General features: G+C 38.9%; 1 protein-coding gene across 2 annotated transcripts; it reads right to left on the bottom strand.

Moving 5' to 3' along the window:
- Positions 1–3113: 3113 nt before the first annotated feature.
- LOC139679411 (transmembrane protein 180-like) lies at positions 3114–18687 on the bottom strand. 2 transcript variants are annotated; one of them, XM_071571151.1, is made up of 8 exons: positions 17830–17936; positions 17002–17136; positions 15246–15421; positions 13762–14496; positions 10907–11061; positions 9644–9727; positions 8498–8641; positions 3114–4152 (listed from the first exon to the last, which is right to left on the bottom strand). In XM_071571151.1, exons 3-8 carry the CDS (start codon positions 15396–15398, stop codon positions 4023–4025), a joined length of 1401 nt encoding a protein of 466 aa, XP_071427252.1. In that variant the 5' UTR covers positions 15399–15421; positions 17002–17136; positions 17830–17936; the 3' UTR covers positions 3114–4022. The 2 variants fall into 2 exon arrangements, with proteins under 2 accessions (XP_071427252.1, XP_071427253.1); XM_071571152.1 differs by lacking the exons at positions 17002–17136; positions 17830–17936 and adding an exon at positions 18654–18687.
- Between the last annotated feature and the right edge of the window lie 137 nt (positions 18688–18824).

Raw genomic sequence — 18824 nt, 5'->3', positions numbered from 1 at the left:
GGAACAGACAGTTGTCATTAATAGGCTGATGCTGTAGTTGTATACTCAGCATATTTTCCTCTTGACAGGCTATAAAGAACTCACTATTCATGCATATTTAGGTAATAATTCTGATGTGTTGTCATTTGCATATAGGCTGGTGGAGTTGTGACCAATTGCTGGACAACCTCAGAAAACTAGTTGTTGTCTAAGTGTATTGCTTTGTCATTCAAAGCAATTAATGTGCTGGGAGAGAACTTTAAAAAAAATCACTTTTTTCCTATTTTCTCCCCAGCTTTTTGGATAGAACTTTTTTTCTTTCTCTTGATGGAGCATTTCTCTAATCAACTGAGTACCTGGAGTCCAAAAGATGCCAAACATACTGAAAGGCTTTGACCCAGCTGGTATTTCTTCGTGGTGATCCCAAGGAGCCTGGATTCAGGAGCAGGACTGGAGAGAGTCGGCTGCACAGCTCCTGGAGTCTGAAATGTACAGCTTCACCTTTCCCGATAAAATACTCTGATAAAAACAACTTTCCCCTCTATTGTTTAAACATTAGTAGGAGAGTGATTACCACAAAGAGGTCTTTAAGGTAAACACAGATAAGCATCTAAAATCCTCTCCCCCAGGGGTACCTCGGCAAGCCCAGTTCTCTTCAAGACAACTCCCATCAGTCTCAGTTGTGTGTTCCTTTACAAAACAAGCTGGAATTTTTTTGCCTGCATGCACTTCTGAGCTTTTTCTGCAAGAATTGTGGAGAAGGGGCTTATCTTAACTGTTCCTTCCCCTTCCTGCTTGTCTTTCCTGACAGCACCCATTAAGCTGTAGAGCCATATCCAAACATAAACATCCTACTGGCCATGTCAACATAGTATAGTCATGAATTACTGAGCAGTTCCAAAATCAGTGCAGCAGATTGGAGACTGAGGGGGTTATTTTGTACAAGACCAGAACAGAGGTGGGCTTGTTAGCTCCACTAAACATGATTTTTTTTCCCACTTAAAATTAAATATGGTTTGTTGCCATTTATTCAATATTTTCACTCTATCACTGACCATATATTTTATTACTACTATATTAGACTAACATTCTTTAGTGTCTATTAGATAACATCCTTTTAAATCTAGCACTTTTACCTATTGATTTTCAATAAATAAAATTCATTCAGTGTATTAAGATCCATATTCTCAGAATTTATAGAGAAACTCTCAAGACTGGGACTCAAGCAGCACATTTCTCATTCTCTGAACTTCACACAGCATTTCATATTTTATATTATGCACACACATCCTCTTATCAGTTATGAGACTATTTTAGACACTCTTAAATTATCAAGATTAAATTGAGGCATTTTTCCAGCAGTGGGAGTTCAAGCCCAGATAGCTTTTACTAATAAGGAGAGAAAGCAGAGAAACCAGCTGTTGCAAGACACTGAACTTTTGCCTTTGATCATCCTTTACTTGATTTACAGCCAAAACCAACGATGTAGGTTTAGCAGAGGATAACAGAGTTTAGTGGGTGACAGAGAAATGCAGAGTAAGCCTTGTCAGTCACAGCACAACGCTGACCTTCTACTCCTGTGGTAAGAACACCTGAATTTAAAGCACTGCTAAGTGCTCTTTTGGACTGACTATTGGTGCAATGAAAGATACTTTTTTCCTGCCCTTAGAGTAAGAGAAATAGGACAGACAAATGGGGGAATACATAATAAATTTGGAAAAATTTATTATTTAATAAAATTATTATAATTAATAAGTATTAAATAATTTGCTTTTATTTTTCAGATTTGTTTCCTAAATTGGTTTATTCTACACAGTTAATGTGTCCTCTTCCCACTGTCTTGCTTAGACATCTTTGATTATGTACTTTTTCTATCATAATTCTAAAATGCAGCAGTTTGAAGGGACTGTTCAAACTGTGCCTTAAGTTATATCACCCCTCATTTCAGCAAATCAAATGGTATCATTACCAAACATTTTCCACAAAAACATAATTCTGATCATTTCAAAGAATCCTTGATGTAATTTTGACTCTTAAAACCACTTATCAGGTTTCCTGTTGTATAGCACTATAACAGTTGTACACTTTTCTCATAACTTGATATTAGAAATAAGTAACAGTCACCTAAGAAATCCTATTTGTGGTGCAATAACATTTGCACTGATCAAAATACATATTCCACAAGGATAGGATGAACATGGTGAATTTAGGAACAATAGAGACAGTAAAGACGACTATTTTATGTTACTACCATTTTAAAGGAACTGTCAGGGAAAAGACTTTCATATAATGAATCAAAGATGACATTAACTTAAATTTCTTAATTTTTGTCCTTTGGCTTTTGCTCCTGCCTTTCAGACAGAAAATTAATACACACAATGCAGGAAATCTTTTAAAATTCAGAATCTAAGCCCACAGGCCATATCTGCTCTGGTATTTGTATGCTGGAATGTGAACATAAAGCCATTGGCATGTACAGTGCAAATGAATTACGGCGTCTCTGACAAGACAGATAAAAAATGGATAACACAACTTAAAACTTCACCACCCTTCTGGCTTCTTACATTTTAACATAAATCTTCATATTCCTATCAAAGGGTTCATTTGGATTCCTAAATAATTCACAGTGCTATCCCACTTTTTCACTCATCGCCTTGAAAGCATTTTGCACTTCAAAAAAAGGCAAAGAAATGATGTTATTTCTACCCTGCAAATGTGAAAATCAGGCACAAAAGACTATTTTTTTCAATTCTGGTATTTCAAATCTCAAACCTCTTCATCAGGTTATCCCAGTGTACACCAAAATGCAGGGCCACTTCTTCCACTCCATCCTTTTCCAATGTAGAGCCTTGGAAATAAGCTCGCTCAGCACTTTAAAATTGGGCCCCACATTGCATCTTCCTGTACTTTAAGAGACTGGCACTCCATAAGAAAGGTGCTTCTAAAATTACATTTGCCAGGCAAAACAAAGAACAAAAATGAAATTATATTATGCTTAAACTGCTGATCATCACACAATTGCACACTGGATATACTGAGGAAAAATAGTATTTATTGAACAGGAATATTGTAAACATGCAAATGTGTCTTATCATTACTATGTGGGAAATGAAAACAGGACTCGATGTTTCTGAAATTTTGTCAAAAAACCTTTATTTTATAAAAATCATAAAATCCCTTTAAAAGCTTGACTAAAAAGATTTTGGTAAGAATTAATCAGAAATTAACTTGAATTGTCATACACCAGATGAGTTTGCCATGTGACACTACTGAACAGGTAGAGTTTGTTTCAATAACTGTCTGTGCTTAGACCTGTCCAAATAACTCAGCACCACCACACCCACACACCAATGTCCTTCTTGCCACAATGACATTCTGTATGAAGTTCTAACAATGTGGTACCTTCAATAAATGTTCCCATTTAAAGCCAGAAAACTGGATCTACCTTCCACCAACCAGAGATATTCAGAAAGCCAGTGAGGACTTACGGAGCTTTTTCCATATCCCACAACACTGAGCAGCATTTTATCTTCTTTATCCCTTCACAGACTTCACAGGGCCCTTAACTACTCTTGGCTCTTCCTCTGGTAGCTGTGTCAGATTTGTGTTATATTGGCCAGCCAGACACCATCTAAATTTGTCTCTAAGGGATCTCCACCAGAATCTTCCAGATTAACTTCAGAGATCTGCCATATTATCAGTATGGCAAAATTAATCCAACAGTAAGCTCAAGAAAATACAGTTCCCTTGAATTCCAGGTGCTGGGTTGGGATTCCTTTATCTGATCTGCCATATTCATTCTTCAAATGAGTTAACAGTGATCAGTATATACCAGAAATTACTTTAAATAAAGTAATTAAGGATAACACCAATTAAAGGAAAATTACCAAACTAGGAAAAACTGCAGGCTCAGCATTAAGGCTGAATGCAACTTACAAACAGCTCAAACTGTTTTGTCTTGCAATTTTGCCTTTTCACACTGAAATCCTACAAACTTTCATGGTTGAGCTCAGCAGAAGTGGCACTGACCAAGAGTCCTGCATTTAGTGCCCAGCTGTCAGGTGGCTGTTCTGGATGGAAAAGGGAGTCCATGTCAGGACCTGCATGACTGAAATGCAAAATGGAACCAGGCAGATCAGGCTGAACATGATATCATGGAGATGTAAAAACAACCTGGGGGGAAAATGAGAACACAGTTTTTCAGTATGGAGAAGATGAACTTCCATGGTCAATTCACAATTATTTTTAAAGCATTCCCATTCTAGACAGATATACATATTACTGTTCAATCAATTCTAAATCAAAGAAATATGTATATATCTCAAGTATCAAATACATTTCAATTGTATTTTCTAATTCTACAAATATGTATTTTATGTTGTTTTCTCCTTTCATGATAGCTGGGAGGAAATCAGACAATTAGCACACAAAGAGCTAATTTTAATACACCATAGACAACCTAAGAAATCCTGTTCACTACTTTAATACTCATTTATATTATACAAAATAGAAATCAATTTAAACAATATAATCCAATTATAGAACAGAGCATCTGAAAAGCTTAGTAAGACTGAAAAATCTGAAAGAGAAAAGCAGAAAATGGAAGCAAACATTTGAATATGAAGTTATTTAAGTTACAATCTATGCTATCCATAGCATGTTGTTTTAGTTGCTGAGTGCTAGATGGAAGTAATGATTGATGTACAAAATTCAGGTGTGGTCTAAAGGGCTGTTTTAAATTATTACAAGATAATGTGAACCATAAAATACATGTGAAATTAACACTCATTTCCATTTATTCTAATGGAGGCATGGTAATTCCTCATCTAAATCCTCTCTAAATGAATAAAAGCATCAACAAATGTGAATCAAAAAAGAAAACACAGGAACTAAATGAGTTCCCCTTTATCAACAGTATGGTTTCTGACAGCCCAGAGCATGCATTTGGGCATTCATCTGGTAGCTGGAATCATTATATACTGGCATTCTGTTAATTATTGGATTCTAATTACTTAAATATCAGGAAAGTCAGCTCAAGCTGAGAAACAGCCCCTAAATGAACTTTCTCTCCATGAGGCAGTTTATGTTTCTAATTTTTTTCCTTAGCATTCCAGGATGAGACAGGAGACTCACAGAACAGCCATGGACATGACCCAAAGACCAAAACCAAACCTTGAGCAGGTTTTTAAAAAAACATCTAAGAGGTTCTCTGAGTCATAGAAGAATCAGCTCATTTCTCACTCCATTTAACAGAAAAAATGCTTGCAACCTCCACCACAGCCCAGGTCACTCCTCAGTGCCCTCACAAGCTCCTAAACAAGCCCAGTTTATCTCAAGCCATGTACATGCTGGTGCTGCACACTCAACCCAAACCCCACTGGTGAATCCCTCCATCCCTTGGGCAGCTGCATTTCATCCAGGAGTGTTCACTGGCAGGACACTGGTCCTTAGCCAAGGTTTACTGGCAGTGACAATAATTCACCAGTGGACGTTGTTTACTGGCCTGTTTTCAATTGCATTTCCAGTCCACCCACAAGGAAACAAGAGCCTGTTCTGCACACTGAAGAGGATTGCAGTTTTCAGTGCTAAAATTATTGTCTTTATACATGAACTTCAGGAAGGACAAAATAATAGAGAACATCTGCAAAGTCACTCACACTGGTGCAATCCTGATTTGGTTTCACTGGAACAATATTGATTTAAGAAAAAAGTATTACCTACTGTACTGTAAAACCTTAAGTTATTGCAGAAATTATGAAATATATCTATAGTACACAGAATAGGGAACAGGAAAATATTTCAGTTTAAATCTGGGGTAAATCAAGAGCAGAGTTCAAATCTTCTCATATTACTGGTGAACAAGTAACTTCAGAAATTTCCACATCTACCTTTTTTTGCACACACAAGAATAAAACATACACTCTTTCACTAAACAGCCCTAACATCACTCTGAGCAGAATGTCGTGTAGTCCAGTGATTCAGAATGAAAGCATTAACAGTTTAAAGTGCCTTCAATAAATAATGAAGAGTTGCTGCCAAATAACTTCAGTCTGAAGAATGAATTTGAAAGACCCTTCCAAGAGAAGCTGGCAGTAGTTGCAGTGGCTCTCCAGAAGAGGGAGGTTTTAAACTAGGGATCTTTTCCACAGCAAAAAAAAAAAAGCAAGCTAAACTAAAAATCAAGAACAAAAACCACCCCAAGCAATACAGGGCAGGTAATGCTTTGCAATGATGATGGAACAAAGGAAAAATCCACAAACCAGGACAACTCCATTCTGCAAGCTATTGCTCAAATTTTAAGGGTATTAAAAAACACTTCTTGAACTACCTCCCACTACAAAGTGCTTAACTGCTGAGTAGTGACCACATTTCCTAAGGAAGTGGTACAATGTGTGAGCAGAGGGGAAGGACCACCTCCTCTGACCTGCTGGCAATACTTGGCCTAATGCAGCCCAAGATCCCGTTCCAGCCCCTTTCTCCAGCCTATCAGATCCCTCTGGATGGCAGTGTGACCCTCTGATGTATCAGCCACATCTCTCACGTTTGTGTCATCACCAAACTTGTGAAGATACATCCTGCCCCCTCACGCTGCCCATTAATGAAGGTGTTAAACAGGACTGGACCAGGACAGACCCACAGGGCTCACTGTTAGTCAGTGCCCTCCAAGGAGACTGCCTGGCCCTGATCACCACCCTCTGGGCCTGACAGTTTTGAACCCATCCCACTGTCTGCTCATCCAGGTCATATTTAAACAGCTTGGCTGGGAGGGAGACTGTCAAAGGCCCCGCTGTCCTGGGGCCAGTGTGTTTTAACCAACTGCCTATGGCTGAAATATATATTAAAAACCAATCGGCTGATCTCATAAGTAATTTTAGCTCAGCCAATGGTCTGAGTACATTGCCATGGGCAAACTGACTCCCCAGAAACAACTTTGAGTAGTCTGGTCTTTGTGGACTGTGTGTCCAGGCTGTGCTGCATTGGCAACCAAAGGATATACCTGTTCACACACACGTACAGAAATACAGGCAGATTGCTTCTTATTCAAGGAATTATTATTGAAGGAATAGGCAAGAGAAATACGTAATACAGTTCAGGTGCTCTGATTAACTCATCTCAGCTTTGTACCTTTATGTTGTTCCTTGCTCTAGTGAAATAAATCACATTTCAGCATGACTCAAGGGAAAATACAGGTTTTTAGAGATCGAGCATTCAAAGTATTTCAACTCTCTCTATAATAAATTTATTGTTGCTATATTCCAGGGGCCACTTACTGGGGATAAAATGATTTGTAACTACTGTGATCTAAAAATCTATCCACAAAGGGATCACTTCTCTGATTGAAAGGGATCAGAACTGCAGTTTTTATGCTTCAAGTCCAAATTTCTCTGAATCATCAAGATGAATACATGCAGCTCTCTCTCATATCCATATCCAGTTCAAACTACTACTCTTCTGCAAAAATCATTCATCTTATTTGACATTGTAATGAGGTTCATGTCCTGTTCACATCATCTCCCTGGCTATCTCCAGACTGCATTAAAATAGAATTAACTGCTCTTTCACACAGCCTCAAACTGCCTTTGCTTCTGTCTGGATGCATTTCTGAAGACCAACTGTTGTTCTTTTATGTCATGCTTGTCCTCATACATTTTTTTAGAAAATTCCTCAAATGTGAAACATTCTCCCAATTTTAGTGACACATAACCAGACCCTTCTCCTTCGAGATCCACTTCCACAAAAGTTCACATACAATCATCTTTATGTATTTTTAAAGGCTTTTACTCAAAATTTAGGAGAGCTATGTAGTTCTCAGTGTATGCATGTTATTCTCTCATGTAAATCCTAATCAGGACTGATTTTTGCCTTTTAATCCTGACTTCAGTTATTCCTTACGTTGCCATCTCCTCTTGGTGGTCATAAATACAGCCTATCACCCTTTCAGTGCAGTGATTCCCTGTTAATTTGGTTTTATAAGAGCCCACACATGTCCAACAGGCTAACCAGCAACCACAGCCTTCTGCTGTGCATTAAGGTCTCTGGGGACTGCAATGAAATCATTAGCATTAGAATTGAAGTAGAATTGAAGCCAAAATTACACACTCCCACTAGAGGCAAAGTCCCTCCCTCCAGTTATTATACTGCTTTCTCACAAACAAAAGTGTATCTTAAATGCAACCCTATTAGGATTTTATATTTAAGGAAGGAGGTTTATGAGATAAACAGAAAGCAGAAGCCAACAACATCTATCTTAATAAAAGCAATTAGGTGATCTCAAGCATAAAACAGGAGATGGTCCACTGGTGAAATGTATCCTTTGGTTTTCAAAATTAGGTAGATACTCTCATGTGTGTTGCTTAATAAGTGATTTACTCTTTAAAAATGACTGTTATGGGTTCTACACAGATAAAAACAACTGAAAAATAGTTTTAAAACATTCATGTTTTTGAAGTGCAGTTGATGCAAATAATTGATGATCAATTTGCTTTTTTGATCACAGGAATATCCCTTTTGAACTCACCTTGCATCAGGGTGACCAACTACATTATTCAGGTTCCTATACCCAAATTGATTTAGTATTGTAACCACAAGCATTGGAGCCAAAGATTGGGCAGGCTTGGTAAATAAAGCATTGGTACCAAAAACCATCGAGGAAAGTGGTGATCTAAAATATTTAGAGGAAAAAACAAATTAATGCACAACACAAACTTACTAGAGTATTAAGTACAACAGTGATTTTAAAAATCTGTTAATATGCAAATGCTAAATATGATCTTTAGCTTTGTCTAGTTCACACATTATAGCAAACATCTGCTATCATAATTAAATTTATTTGGAAATTAAAGATAAACCTCTGGAGTGTGTGTCTATATATATATATATATATATATATATACACACACACACACATAGTTTAGTCCCAGTTATAAAATGATTTGCACTCAGGTTCAACTTTGGGCACTTTGAGCAAACACTGAAGTGAGATTAGAGTGAACAGTGCATGGAGAGCTGATTACAACTTCAGATTTTAAATGCATGAGGCCAGAAAAGCGGGATTTTTTTCCTCATGGAAGCAATAGCTCTCACCTTTGAGGGTCAAGTTCCTTAACAGAGTGACCAGGACTGAATCTGCACTTACAGAAACACTGATGGAACCAACAGGAAGTTGTGTGCACTTGATAAAAATCTGAAAGTTCCATGAGTTGCAATATGCTGTGCCACGGCAGGTTTTATCACTTTGATTCCAGGGCAACCACTCAGACCTTGAAATTTGCACTTTAGGTAGCACAGGCAAAGCTTTCTAAATGCCTTTTCCATCTTAAGAAGACCTTATTCAGAAATGCCATAAATGACAACAGATGTATATAGTTACAAATAATTCAGTTGAAGCTAAACACAAACAAAACCACAAGAATCAGAAGGACTTGGCTTGTACTACAGTACAGTAAAAACTAGAAATTACACAATAATCTGTTTAAATTACTCTGCTGAAGTAACTGCAGGAAACTTTACTCGAGTTCTTATCTTTGCTTAAGTTGCTCTTACAAAAAGTACTTCCATATCAAGGATCCCAGAAAATTTACTGTGTTCACTCTGACATAATTTAACTTGCAAAACAGTAACAAGGCAAACAGCAGTTAAGGAAAATAAAGAATGACTGACATACCTGCGCTTGTGCTTTATTAAATCTGCATCAACAATATCTGCCAAAGGCAAATTGAACAAACTAAACGAAGCTTGTACAATTACCCTAAAGAGAAAAAAAGTATTTAAGATGTCCATAGTTCTTATTTTCCTTCTGTAATAAAGTTGTAACTGACATTCTGACACACACCCCCCAACACTGACATTTGCCCAAACACACAGAGCTGAGATGTTCCTCAAAACATGCTGATTTATCTGTTTAAACAGTTGTGAAAGCTTTACTAGATCTGATCTTAGCTGAGAATTAGAAATCAATATGCAAACCTAAAAGGTGGGAGGGGGTGTTCCCTTTTTTTCCTGGACATTGGTGTAAAAGGTCATGAATACTTGGAGAGTAAATGTCATTTAAAATGACCAGGGAAAAAAAACACTTTAGAAAATGGGGAAAATGAAAATTTGCTTTTGAAATCTGAAAAAGATATGAGTAAAAGACCACATGGGGGAGACTTCAAGGTGGGAGAATTACAATCTATATATACACACACATATATATGCATTTAAACACACACACACAAAGCTGATTCTTAACAAATTGCCAAATGAAACTATAAACACAAATGCTACGATTTCTATGTCTTATTAATTTTTGGGTGGTAGGAGCTTTTACTAACAATAGGCTTTGGACAATTAACACTTTAAACACACAGTCTTTAGGTACCTTAGAATTTTTTCCCGGGGAAATCAAAATACATCTTCCTCATTTAAAACATGCAGATAATGAAATTCAATTTATTGTTCACACAATTCAGTGTTAGAGTAGCCTGTGACTGAAAATAAGAATGATAACAGGGGAAAAAATAAAAACGAAGTTGAAGAAAAGAAGGGCAAGAAAGAACAAGTAGAAAGACAGCAATGAAATAGAAAATGAAGAAATAAAAATAAACTGATGTAACAAAATTCTGGTATAAACAGCTCTTTATTTTTAAATAAGGTTTTCCATGCACCATAATATATGTATATGTACACACACACAGAGATAGATAGACAGACAGACAGATAGACCTACAGATAGACAGATAGATATAAAATTTTTAAGGAGAAATTAAAAGCTGAAGCAGAATAAAATAAATCTGAAAAAAATTGTAACTGGTGTCCCAACTTTTCTGACAAGGGAAAGAGAACGAAAATCATAAAAGCAGTGGCAAAATCTTCATGGTACTAAAAGCAAGTGTCCACTGTGTTAGAAGTGTTTAAGCTGTGTCTGTGAATAGGGGAGGATACTTACATGTTTGTTGTGAGATAAAATGCCAACAGATAATAGTGTTCTTGCCCCAGCAAAAACATGACAGCAGCAGCTACTCCTTCATAGTAAAAAGAAAACAAGATGACTCTGTAATAACCAAACTTCTTCAGCGAAGCATGACTGAGAAGAACAAGGCACTGAAAAGAGAATATATACACAGAGAGGATGAAAACAAAAGTATTGTCTCAGCATTAAGAGAGATATAAAACACAGACCAGACCTACATTATTACTGCCCATTAAATAACCCCATGCAACAACCCTTCCTAAGACTTTCAATCCAAATTAAAAAACAGAAATTGAACACTGAGACCTGTCTTCTGGCTCATTCTGTGCTAACTATACCAGGTACAGTCTCCTTCCACTCCAAAATAAGCCAGGTGAGAACTGCCATGTCCTGAGGAAAACACTGTGTCCCACATTGCCTAACTATTATTCAATAGTCATGATCTTGATTTTTGATATCCCTTAAATAATTAACTTTGCAGTTTGTTAACTGCAAACCAAGCATCTCAATATTTGCACTTTAACTGCCTATAAGAAATACCTTCAACAATTGTTTTTTCATTAATAATACTATTTTCACTGACATTTATACAAATTAAGCATGACCTTTTAGTTGACAAAGCAAGCACACCAAGATAGCTTAATCTAATTAAGTCAGAGACTTCACAAGCAAGCAGAGAAAGGCAGATGCCAGTGGACAATGTGCATGGCTGAATTTTAATTTTGCCAATCTTAGCAAGCAGTACACTCTGAGAATGCAGTGACAGGCAAAGTCATGAAAATTGTATTAAGTGCTGAATACAATATGAACTAAATGTAAATCCTTCTATATTGTTCCTAATTTTCCACTTTAAGTAGGACAGTTTGTAATGAATTATGTTCTTTTTATTATATGAGCCTATGGCACCATCTTCACATAATGGTCCTTGTCACTGTCACATAAACACAATCTCTACAAAGATACACATTTTCTCCATTTTTTGTGCTACAGAGATAGACTGTGTAATATTCAGATGAAGAACAGGAAAGAATTCTCCCTGTCCATTTGCTGCCACATTGAAATGCTTTAACATAATAAATAAGACCAGGGTGCTGCAGTCAGACAAAGATTCCCGTGGCAAAAGCTATTGTGAAACAGCTCAAGATTTTTACTTATGATCAGGTAAAACAAACCTGGAAAGTTGGTATAAAAAAAAATTCATTGTAAGAAACTTGAACATACTCTTCCCCCTGGCAGCTTTCAGGGATTTTGGAGAAAAGTGTCTCCAACAGAAGTAGTAAGGGGTCACATAATGCCTGCTGGTGTAAACACTGTGGTGCTGGCTCCTGTAATTGCCAAATTAATTCCCTCTTTCAGGAAGTGCTTATGACTTAGAAAATTCCTTATTCCTTGCATGTTACTAAGACTCTGTATTTCAAAAGAAAATACTAACTTAATGATGCAAATTCAAGTTTGTTTGCCTATGTCACAGCAACATTTTCCTTGCAGGCAGGCTGTATTCTTCACACCCACTACTAAAAGGGACCTGAGGCAGAAGCTGAATTCTAGTTTAGCAGAGGCCACTGAGGCAGAGTTCATAAAAAAGCTTTATTTTACAAGAGTTGAGTGTTTTTCCAGTAAGTGAAGTTCAGGACATTGCCATCAGAGTATTCTCCTATTATATCTTGAGCTCAAAGGGACAAAACCTGAGAAAAATAAGGTCACAGCAAACTCTCTATGGTTCAGTGACCTTCCAGACAAAGGGTCTCTGGGGAGCAGAGATGCGTTTTCTGAAAGATCCTTCGTTTCACTTTGTCACGCTGATTTTATAGATAAAAGTGATTGCTATATATGAAGTGTAAAATTATTTAAGCTTTCCTAACTTCTGTAGTTTCTGATTTATTTCCCAAGTTCACTATCTGAGTTACAGGGGGAAAAATCCAAACTATTAAACCTGTGGTAAAGATAAAAGCTGAAATTACAGATATTTAGGAGTTATGGAACAGAGAAGGGTCTGTATGCTATATATGCAAAAGCCAAAATGGTAAGTGAAATAGAGCTGTGAATTCCAGTTGCTCTTTCATTTATCTTCTTATACATATTACTTACCAAAACCTGCTACAATTTAATAAATGTAACAGCCTGATTCTGAGAAATTCTTAACACCATCAGCACCTATGATGAACGTCAGGATACTCATTACTCCTCCCCCATTCCAGGCTGGGCTCTTATGTCTCTCTCTACCCCATAAATGTAGCTGACCAAAAGAGCAAACAATGAAATAAATGGGAATACAATATTCTCCAAAAGCAGCTATTCAGAGTTTTGTTTGGTTTCCATGACTGAGATACCATGTATTTCAACAAGGCTTTTAATACCTAACAATTTTTCTGGTATTTTGTGCAGTTTATTTCAGAAACTTCCTAAAGAAGAGATTAGTCTTTCATTTGGAATATACAGTATTACAAAGCAAAGCCAAAGAAAAAAGAATTCAGAATTCTGTAGATTTAGTTTTTAGAAACATTTTATCTTGGCCATGTTTTTCATTCCTTTATACTTAGGTATTATAAACCCTGTAGGATACAAAGCATTCATTCCTTGCCTACTCATGTCTCACATTGTACTAAACAGACATTCTACCAGCCTGCCTGTCTGTTCTCACCACCCCTCACACTTGGTCAGTCTGCACAGAGGTTCTTTTCTCTTCCAGGGCACTGCTGAGCCAGATTTGTTTCTCATTTTAGCCAATGGCTTCTGCCAGATACAGCATTTTTTCAAGTATTAAATGGATACTGTAAACTAGTAAAACACCAGGTTTTCATATTATAAAATAAAAATGTGTAAGTGCCTACCTGAGGACAAATAAAACCTGCTCCATACATGATACTTCTCAGTGAGGAGGAAAGGACATCCTTAGGAATAAGATTATCTGCAAAGATGATCATAAAATTGTTGTAGAAGGCCAGGTGGAAGACTTGGAAGAAGTTCATTGTTACAAAAAACAAGAAGTTCTTCTCTGTCATAATCTGTTTGGTCAATGAAACTACTGAGGCCAAGGAGAAAGCTCCCTCACTGTTCTCCAGGTTAGCACTCTCTGTATAAACGTCCCTCTGCTCATACTGACTAGTGCTGTATTTACCCGTGCAACACATACAAGCCGTTGCTAACACTGCAATCAGAACAGTGAAAGCCTGAAAAGAGGCAAAGTTTTCCATGTTATCTGATATAAGCCCAGAGAAGAGAACACTTGTGGATCCAATGAGTGTTGCCACTTGGTTGTACTTGATGAGCTGGAGCCGGCCCTCGTGCCGGGTGGAGGTCTCGGCAAAGAGCGCGCACTGCGCCAGCAGCACGAAGGTGAGCAAACCATCGAAGGCACACAGGGCCAGCACGAGGTGGAGCCCACTCAGCCAGTCCCCCTCCTCGTAGTCCTTCCAGGGAAACCACGGCAGCAGGAAGGCCAGCCCATAGAAAGGAGCTCCATACAGAATGGAGAACTGGCGCCTTGCGCAGCACCGGAGCTTGGAGTTGTCTTGAATATACCCAAAGAGAGGATCGTTGATGGCATTCCATATCATGAACACAACCTGCCACAAACAGGAAAACACAAGGGAACTGAGCACTGGTGTCATTTTTCTACAGAGGTTACACAAACACAGAAGCAACACACAGCATATTTAAGTCAAATAAATCTCTAGTCATACAATAAATAAAGATGAAAACTCCTCTGGTCAAAGCAGACTAAAGTCGTTAAGATATTTATAGGTTTATAGAAATCTTGAAAAATAAGATTAATAAGTAGGTAGGTGTCCAACTACACTTGAAATAAACTCCTTGTCTCTAAGATTTCACTCTTTTAAAACCTTCTATATCTGGGCTTTCATCCTGCAAAGCCCAGATATTACTCTCACAGCGAGTTAATTCAAAACATGAGCTGGCCCATTACTTTCAGGAGACCATTTGCAGCAAGAGTTACTCACGTGGATAATGACTTGCTGAATAAATGCAGTGTTTAAGTACTTAAACAGTCTATACAAAAGCACTAATGTCAAACTTATCTATGGAGCTGAGATGCAAGATCAGTTTAGAAAATTACTACAAGCTATCAAAGGGAAAAATCGTTTCAGCAATTAAAGCCTGAACATTTTTACTCTAAAGACTCTTAACAACGTGCTTTATGTGTATGTTCAGCTGCTTATGGATTAACTAAATCCAAAGTTAATTTACTGTTAATTATTTGCAATGCATCCAAAATTAATTTGCCAGTAAAAAAGTCACTTTGTTGCAATAACACAGATGCACAGCACAATAATCAAACCACTCCACTGTACAGTACCTGTGCTCGATGAAAAGCTGCTTCGGAAATTTTGTATCGGTTTAGGAAAAGCTTAACATAGTAGAAATTAAAGATACTGTTCATCATTCCAGCACCTAATGTAGTCATGGAATATGCCAGTGCATTAGGATGAATTCCCCAAACAAACTTCATCTTCCAAGTACAGATCTCTTCCTCTTCGCGTTACAAAAGAGAATTACAAAAGAGAATTACAAAAGAGAACAGTTAGTAATTCTCCAAATTAAAATAACATGGGGGATTTGCTTGTTTCAGAGGTGCAGAAATGGATACTTACAAGCAAATTTCCCCATTTGCTCTTTTTTTTTAAATGAGAAACACATTTTACTGAGCTGTAAGACACTGAGCCTAAAACTGAACAGGTGAAAAATAATAAGTTGGTGACATTTCTAAGTATAATCAGTGCTTAAAAACCAATGGAACATGTAGAGAAAAATGTAAAAGAACCCCTTCCTAACTGGTGCATGGACTTCATTTAAAACCTGCTATTGCAAACACTCCTGTTGGTGTAAAGTTCAAAGTAATTGCACACATTTTTGATCTTTCTTGCTAGTTATGTATTCTTAAAATTATGGACTGTGTAGGAATGAAGTGACTCAACTCATATCCTTATGTATTCCGTTGCTATGAATGTCAAACACAACATGCACACAGGTGAATATTCAGAGGAATATTTTGTTCACAACAAATACCAAGTTTTACCCTCCTATTTTTAAATGCTAATTGTTAACAAACCATGGAAGCCATGCTTTCACCTAATAAACCATAGAGCAATCAAAACACCTTTTAATTAACATTTTCATTGTATAGAAAACTGCATGTGAATAAAACCTAGCAAGTAACAGGGACAGCATTTTCAGTATGTCCAAATAACAGAGATTCAGCCCAAGAATAGATTCCTTTAATCTATCAGATAATCAGCCAACAAATTACCAAGATTCTGACTTTTTCCATCTATCCAGCAATTAACATAAGCATGTTTGGTATGAACTATGCCATGAAAAAAGCCAGCTCCAGAGAACCTTTAAAACTGAGTAATGTAGAGCTTGAGCATATTTGATGCTGTTAAGCCCCACACAAAGATACTCCCAGGTATCTGGTTTGAACTGAGGCTTTATTCATCTTTACATCTGTTGAAGGAAGCTGCCATCGTCTTCAAGTCCAAATTTCAGCCTTGCTATCTATGCACAATAACTCCAGAGCTTCACAACCTGCTGTTTGTCAATAATTCACACTTTGCCCCTCTGCATATTAACAGTTTTATCCTAAATGCAATTTTCACATATCCATCAAAACACCTGGTTTGAATATCTGCTTGATCAGCAAATCTGTAAGCAGCTCCCTGAACAACTCATAAAAATAACCATGGAAGAAACAGGAAATGAAAACCAAGGCTATTTCCAACCTTCCTGTGGTTTACAAGATGGGCTGCTGTGCACAAAGGTGGGAACTTCCCAATCCTCAGGCAAGGGCCAGGCAAAAGACACAAATCAGGCAGGGACTGGAGAAGGTGGAACAGTTTTTCCATCTCCCCCCAAACACAGAGAATGAAGCCTTGAAATAAAGTGTGGCTGCAGTTTTGCATATTTATAAGATGCTCTGATATGAAACATGATGCAAAGAGTTGATAACTTCACTTTATAGCTAAGGAAAAAAATCAAGCTGACGAACAACTTGAACTTAGGCTTTTTTATTAAAGCCAATTTATTTCTGAAAATATGACTGATTTTTTAAATACCTGAGGATGTTTGTGATGTGTATCTTCAAGTTTATTTTTGCACAGACTAACACCTCTAGAGACAATTCCACTTTCAGGGGATGAAACTTTTAATTTCTGCAGCAAGTTTGGTTTCACAATCTTTTACTAAGAAACCTAAAATGAAGAATAAGGTTATTGAAAAGGTGCCCAACTGAAAGGCTTATTCTTAAAAATAAATTTGATATTAACATGAAAGTCACTACAGTAAGTGTGTTATTCATAGGTGTCACATTTGCTTTTTCAAGCCTCAACAAAAATATTTAATGAAGTGGTTTACATAGTAGGAATTAGGACTTTTGGAAGGTAGACATTTCATTTCTATTTCTACCTGGAGCCCCCTGAACAGGTCTTCAAACAAATTGGGAGACTCTCCCTCAAATTCCATGAGCACTGAGAATAAATGTGCTTCACATGAACATCACCAGTCATTTCTCAAGTCGTGTTTGACTCAATTCCTTCCTATGCACAAATAAAATGAAGGCCCCCTCAGCTTCAGAAAATTTGATAGAATAAATTTGAAATTTCTTCAACAAAAACCTTCTAACAATGAACAGACAGGCCTCTAGTGCCATGACTAATTATAATATGCAGGATCTGACACAACTCTTTACACTAATTGGTACATCTGGCCCTGCCCCCCATTTATGAAATAGGTTCAATTAGAAGTTGAGGTACCACACTTCCTTTCCCAGATGTTCTCTTTAATAGTACTACAATGAAATCATGCATGGGCATCCCCTGCCTCTTCTTAATAGTCAGCCCTTATAGAACAGGTTAAAGCACAGGTGTCGTCACTTTGTGACTCACAGAAGGCAAATCGGCTGCAGAAATGTCGAGAGGTTACAACTGTGTTAATAGACAGGAGCCAGAAGGACAGGCTGTCCAGTGGGACGCAGTGTGCTCTGCCTCCCAGAGCTGAGTGACAACCGCAAGAAGAAACCAGAGCACGAGTCTAAGGAGAGAAGTGGATTCCAGCAGACAATAACAATGTTGACACCGTGCCGGGCCGGGTCCCAAATCGCTGTGCGATTCGCACAGTCCTGACAGACTGGGCGCCGTCACCTTCCTCACCCTTCTGACGTGCCTTGCACCACACTAGGACAGGACAGCACCGGGAACAGACGCTGCCCCAGCCCGGGGCAGGAGAGGGGCAGCGCTCGCTGCAGGTGCGCACACACCGCAGGGCTGTGGCACGGCCCCGACACCCGCGGGGCTGGCCGTGTGGAGTTGCTCCTCGGCTGGAATGGGCACGGAGCGCTCGGGCTGGCCCCGCAGCCCCCGGACGGAGGGCACGGCTCCCTCGTGAGCAAAGAGGCGAGAGCGGGCGGCGGCCGCCCGAGCGCGGTGCGGGGAGATGGAGCCGGCGCTGCTCGGACTGACCCTGCACCCGCACCCCGCACGCCCCACGCCCTGCCCCGCCCGGCCCCGCCCCAGGGCGGCGAGGAGGTGCCCACACCTGCCCCGTCCTCACAGGCTTTCCCTCAGCGCTCCCGATACGGGGCGACCACGAGCCCCGGCTTTGGCTACGCCGAGCCGCGGTTGGTGCCTGCCCGGCCACGGCCCCGCACTCCGCTCCGCAGCCGCTCCCACCGCAGCGACCACCGCCCCGCGCCCGGCACCGACAGACCCACCTCCTGAGGCGGGAGGCGGTGCCGCCGCCCTGGGCCCGCCCCCCTCTGCTCTCATTGGGCGCTCCATAGGAGTTCGCTTTGTGATTGGTGAGCTTTCCTGTCCATCTGTGCGACAGACGGCTCGCTATTGGCTGCCCGCCGCGAGGGGCGGGTGCCGTGTTTGAATCGCGG

Source organism: Pithys albifrons, chromosome 16, assembly GCF_047495875.1.
Source record: "Pithys albifrons albifrons isolate INPA30051 chromosome 16, PitAlb_v1, whole genome shotgun sequence".
NCBI classification, from domain to species: domain Eukaryota; kingdom Metazoa; phylum Chordata; class Aves; order Passeriformes; family Thamnophilidae; genus Pithys; species Pithys albifrons.
This window is presented reverse-complemented; position numbering and strand designations above follow the sequence as displayed.

What these genes read in the sequence shown, in the direction of transcription:
- LOC139679411 (XM_071571152.1), bottom strand. Translation starts at nt 15,398, where the DNA reads ATGAAGTTTGTTTGGGGAATTCATCCTAATGCACTGGCATATTCCATG. An exon ending in TTTTATCTCACAACAAACAT is followed by an intron (nt 9,728 to 10,906) that starts GTAAGTATCCTC and finishes TTTTCTCTTTAG; the next exon opens with GGTAATTGTACAAGCTTCGT. An exon ending in TTAATAAAGCACAAGCGCAG is followed by an intron (nt 8,642 to 9,643) that starts GTATGTCAGTCA and finishes TAAATATTTTAG; the next exon opens with ATCACCACTTTCCTCGATGG.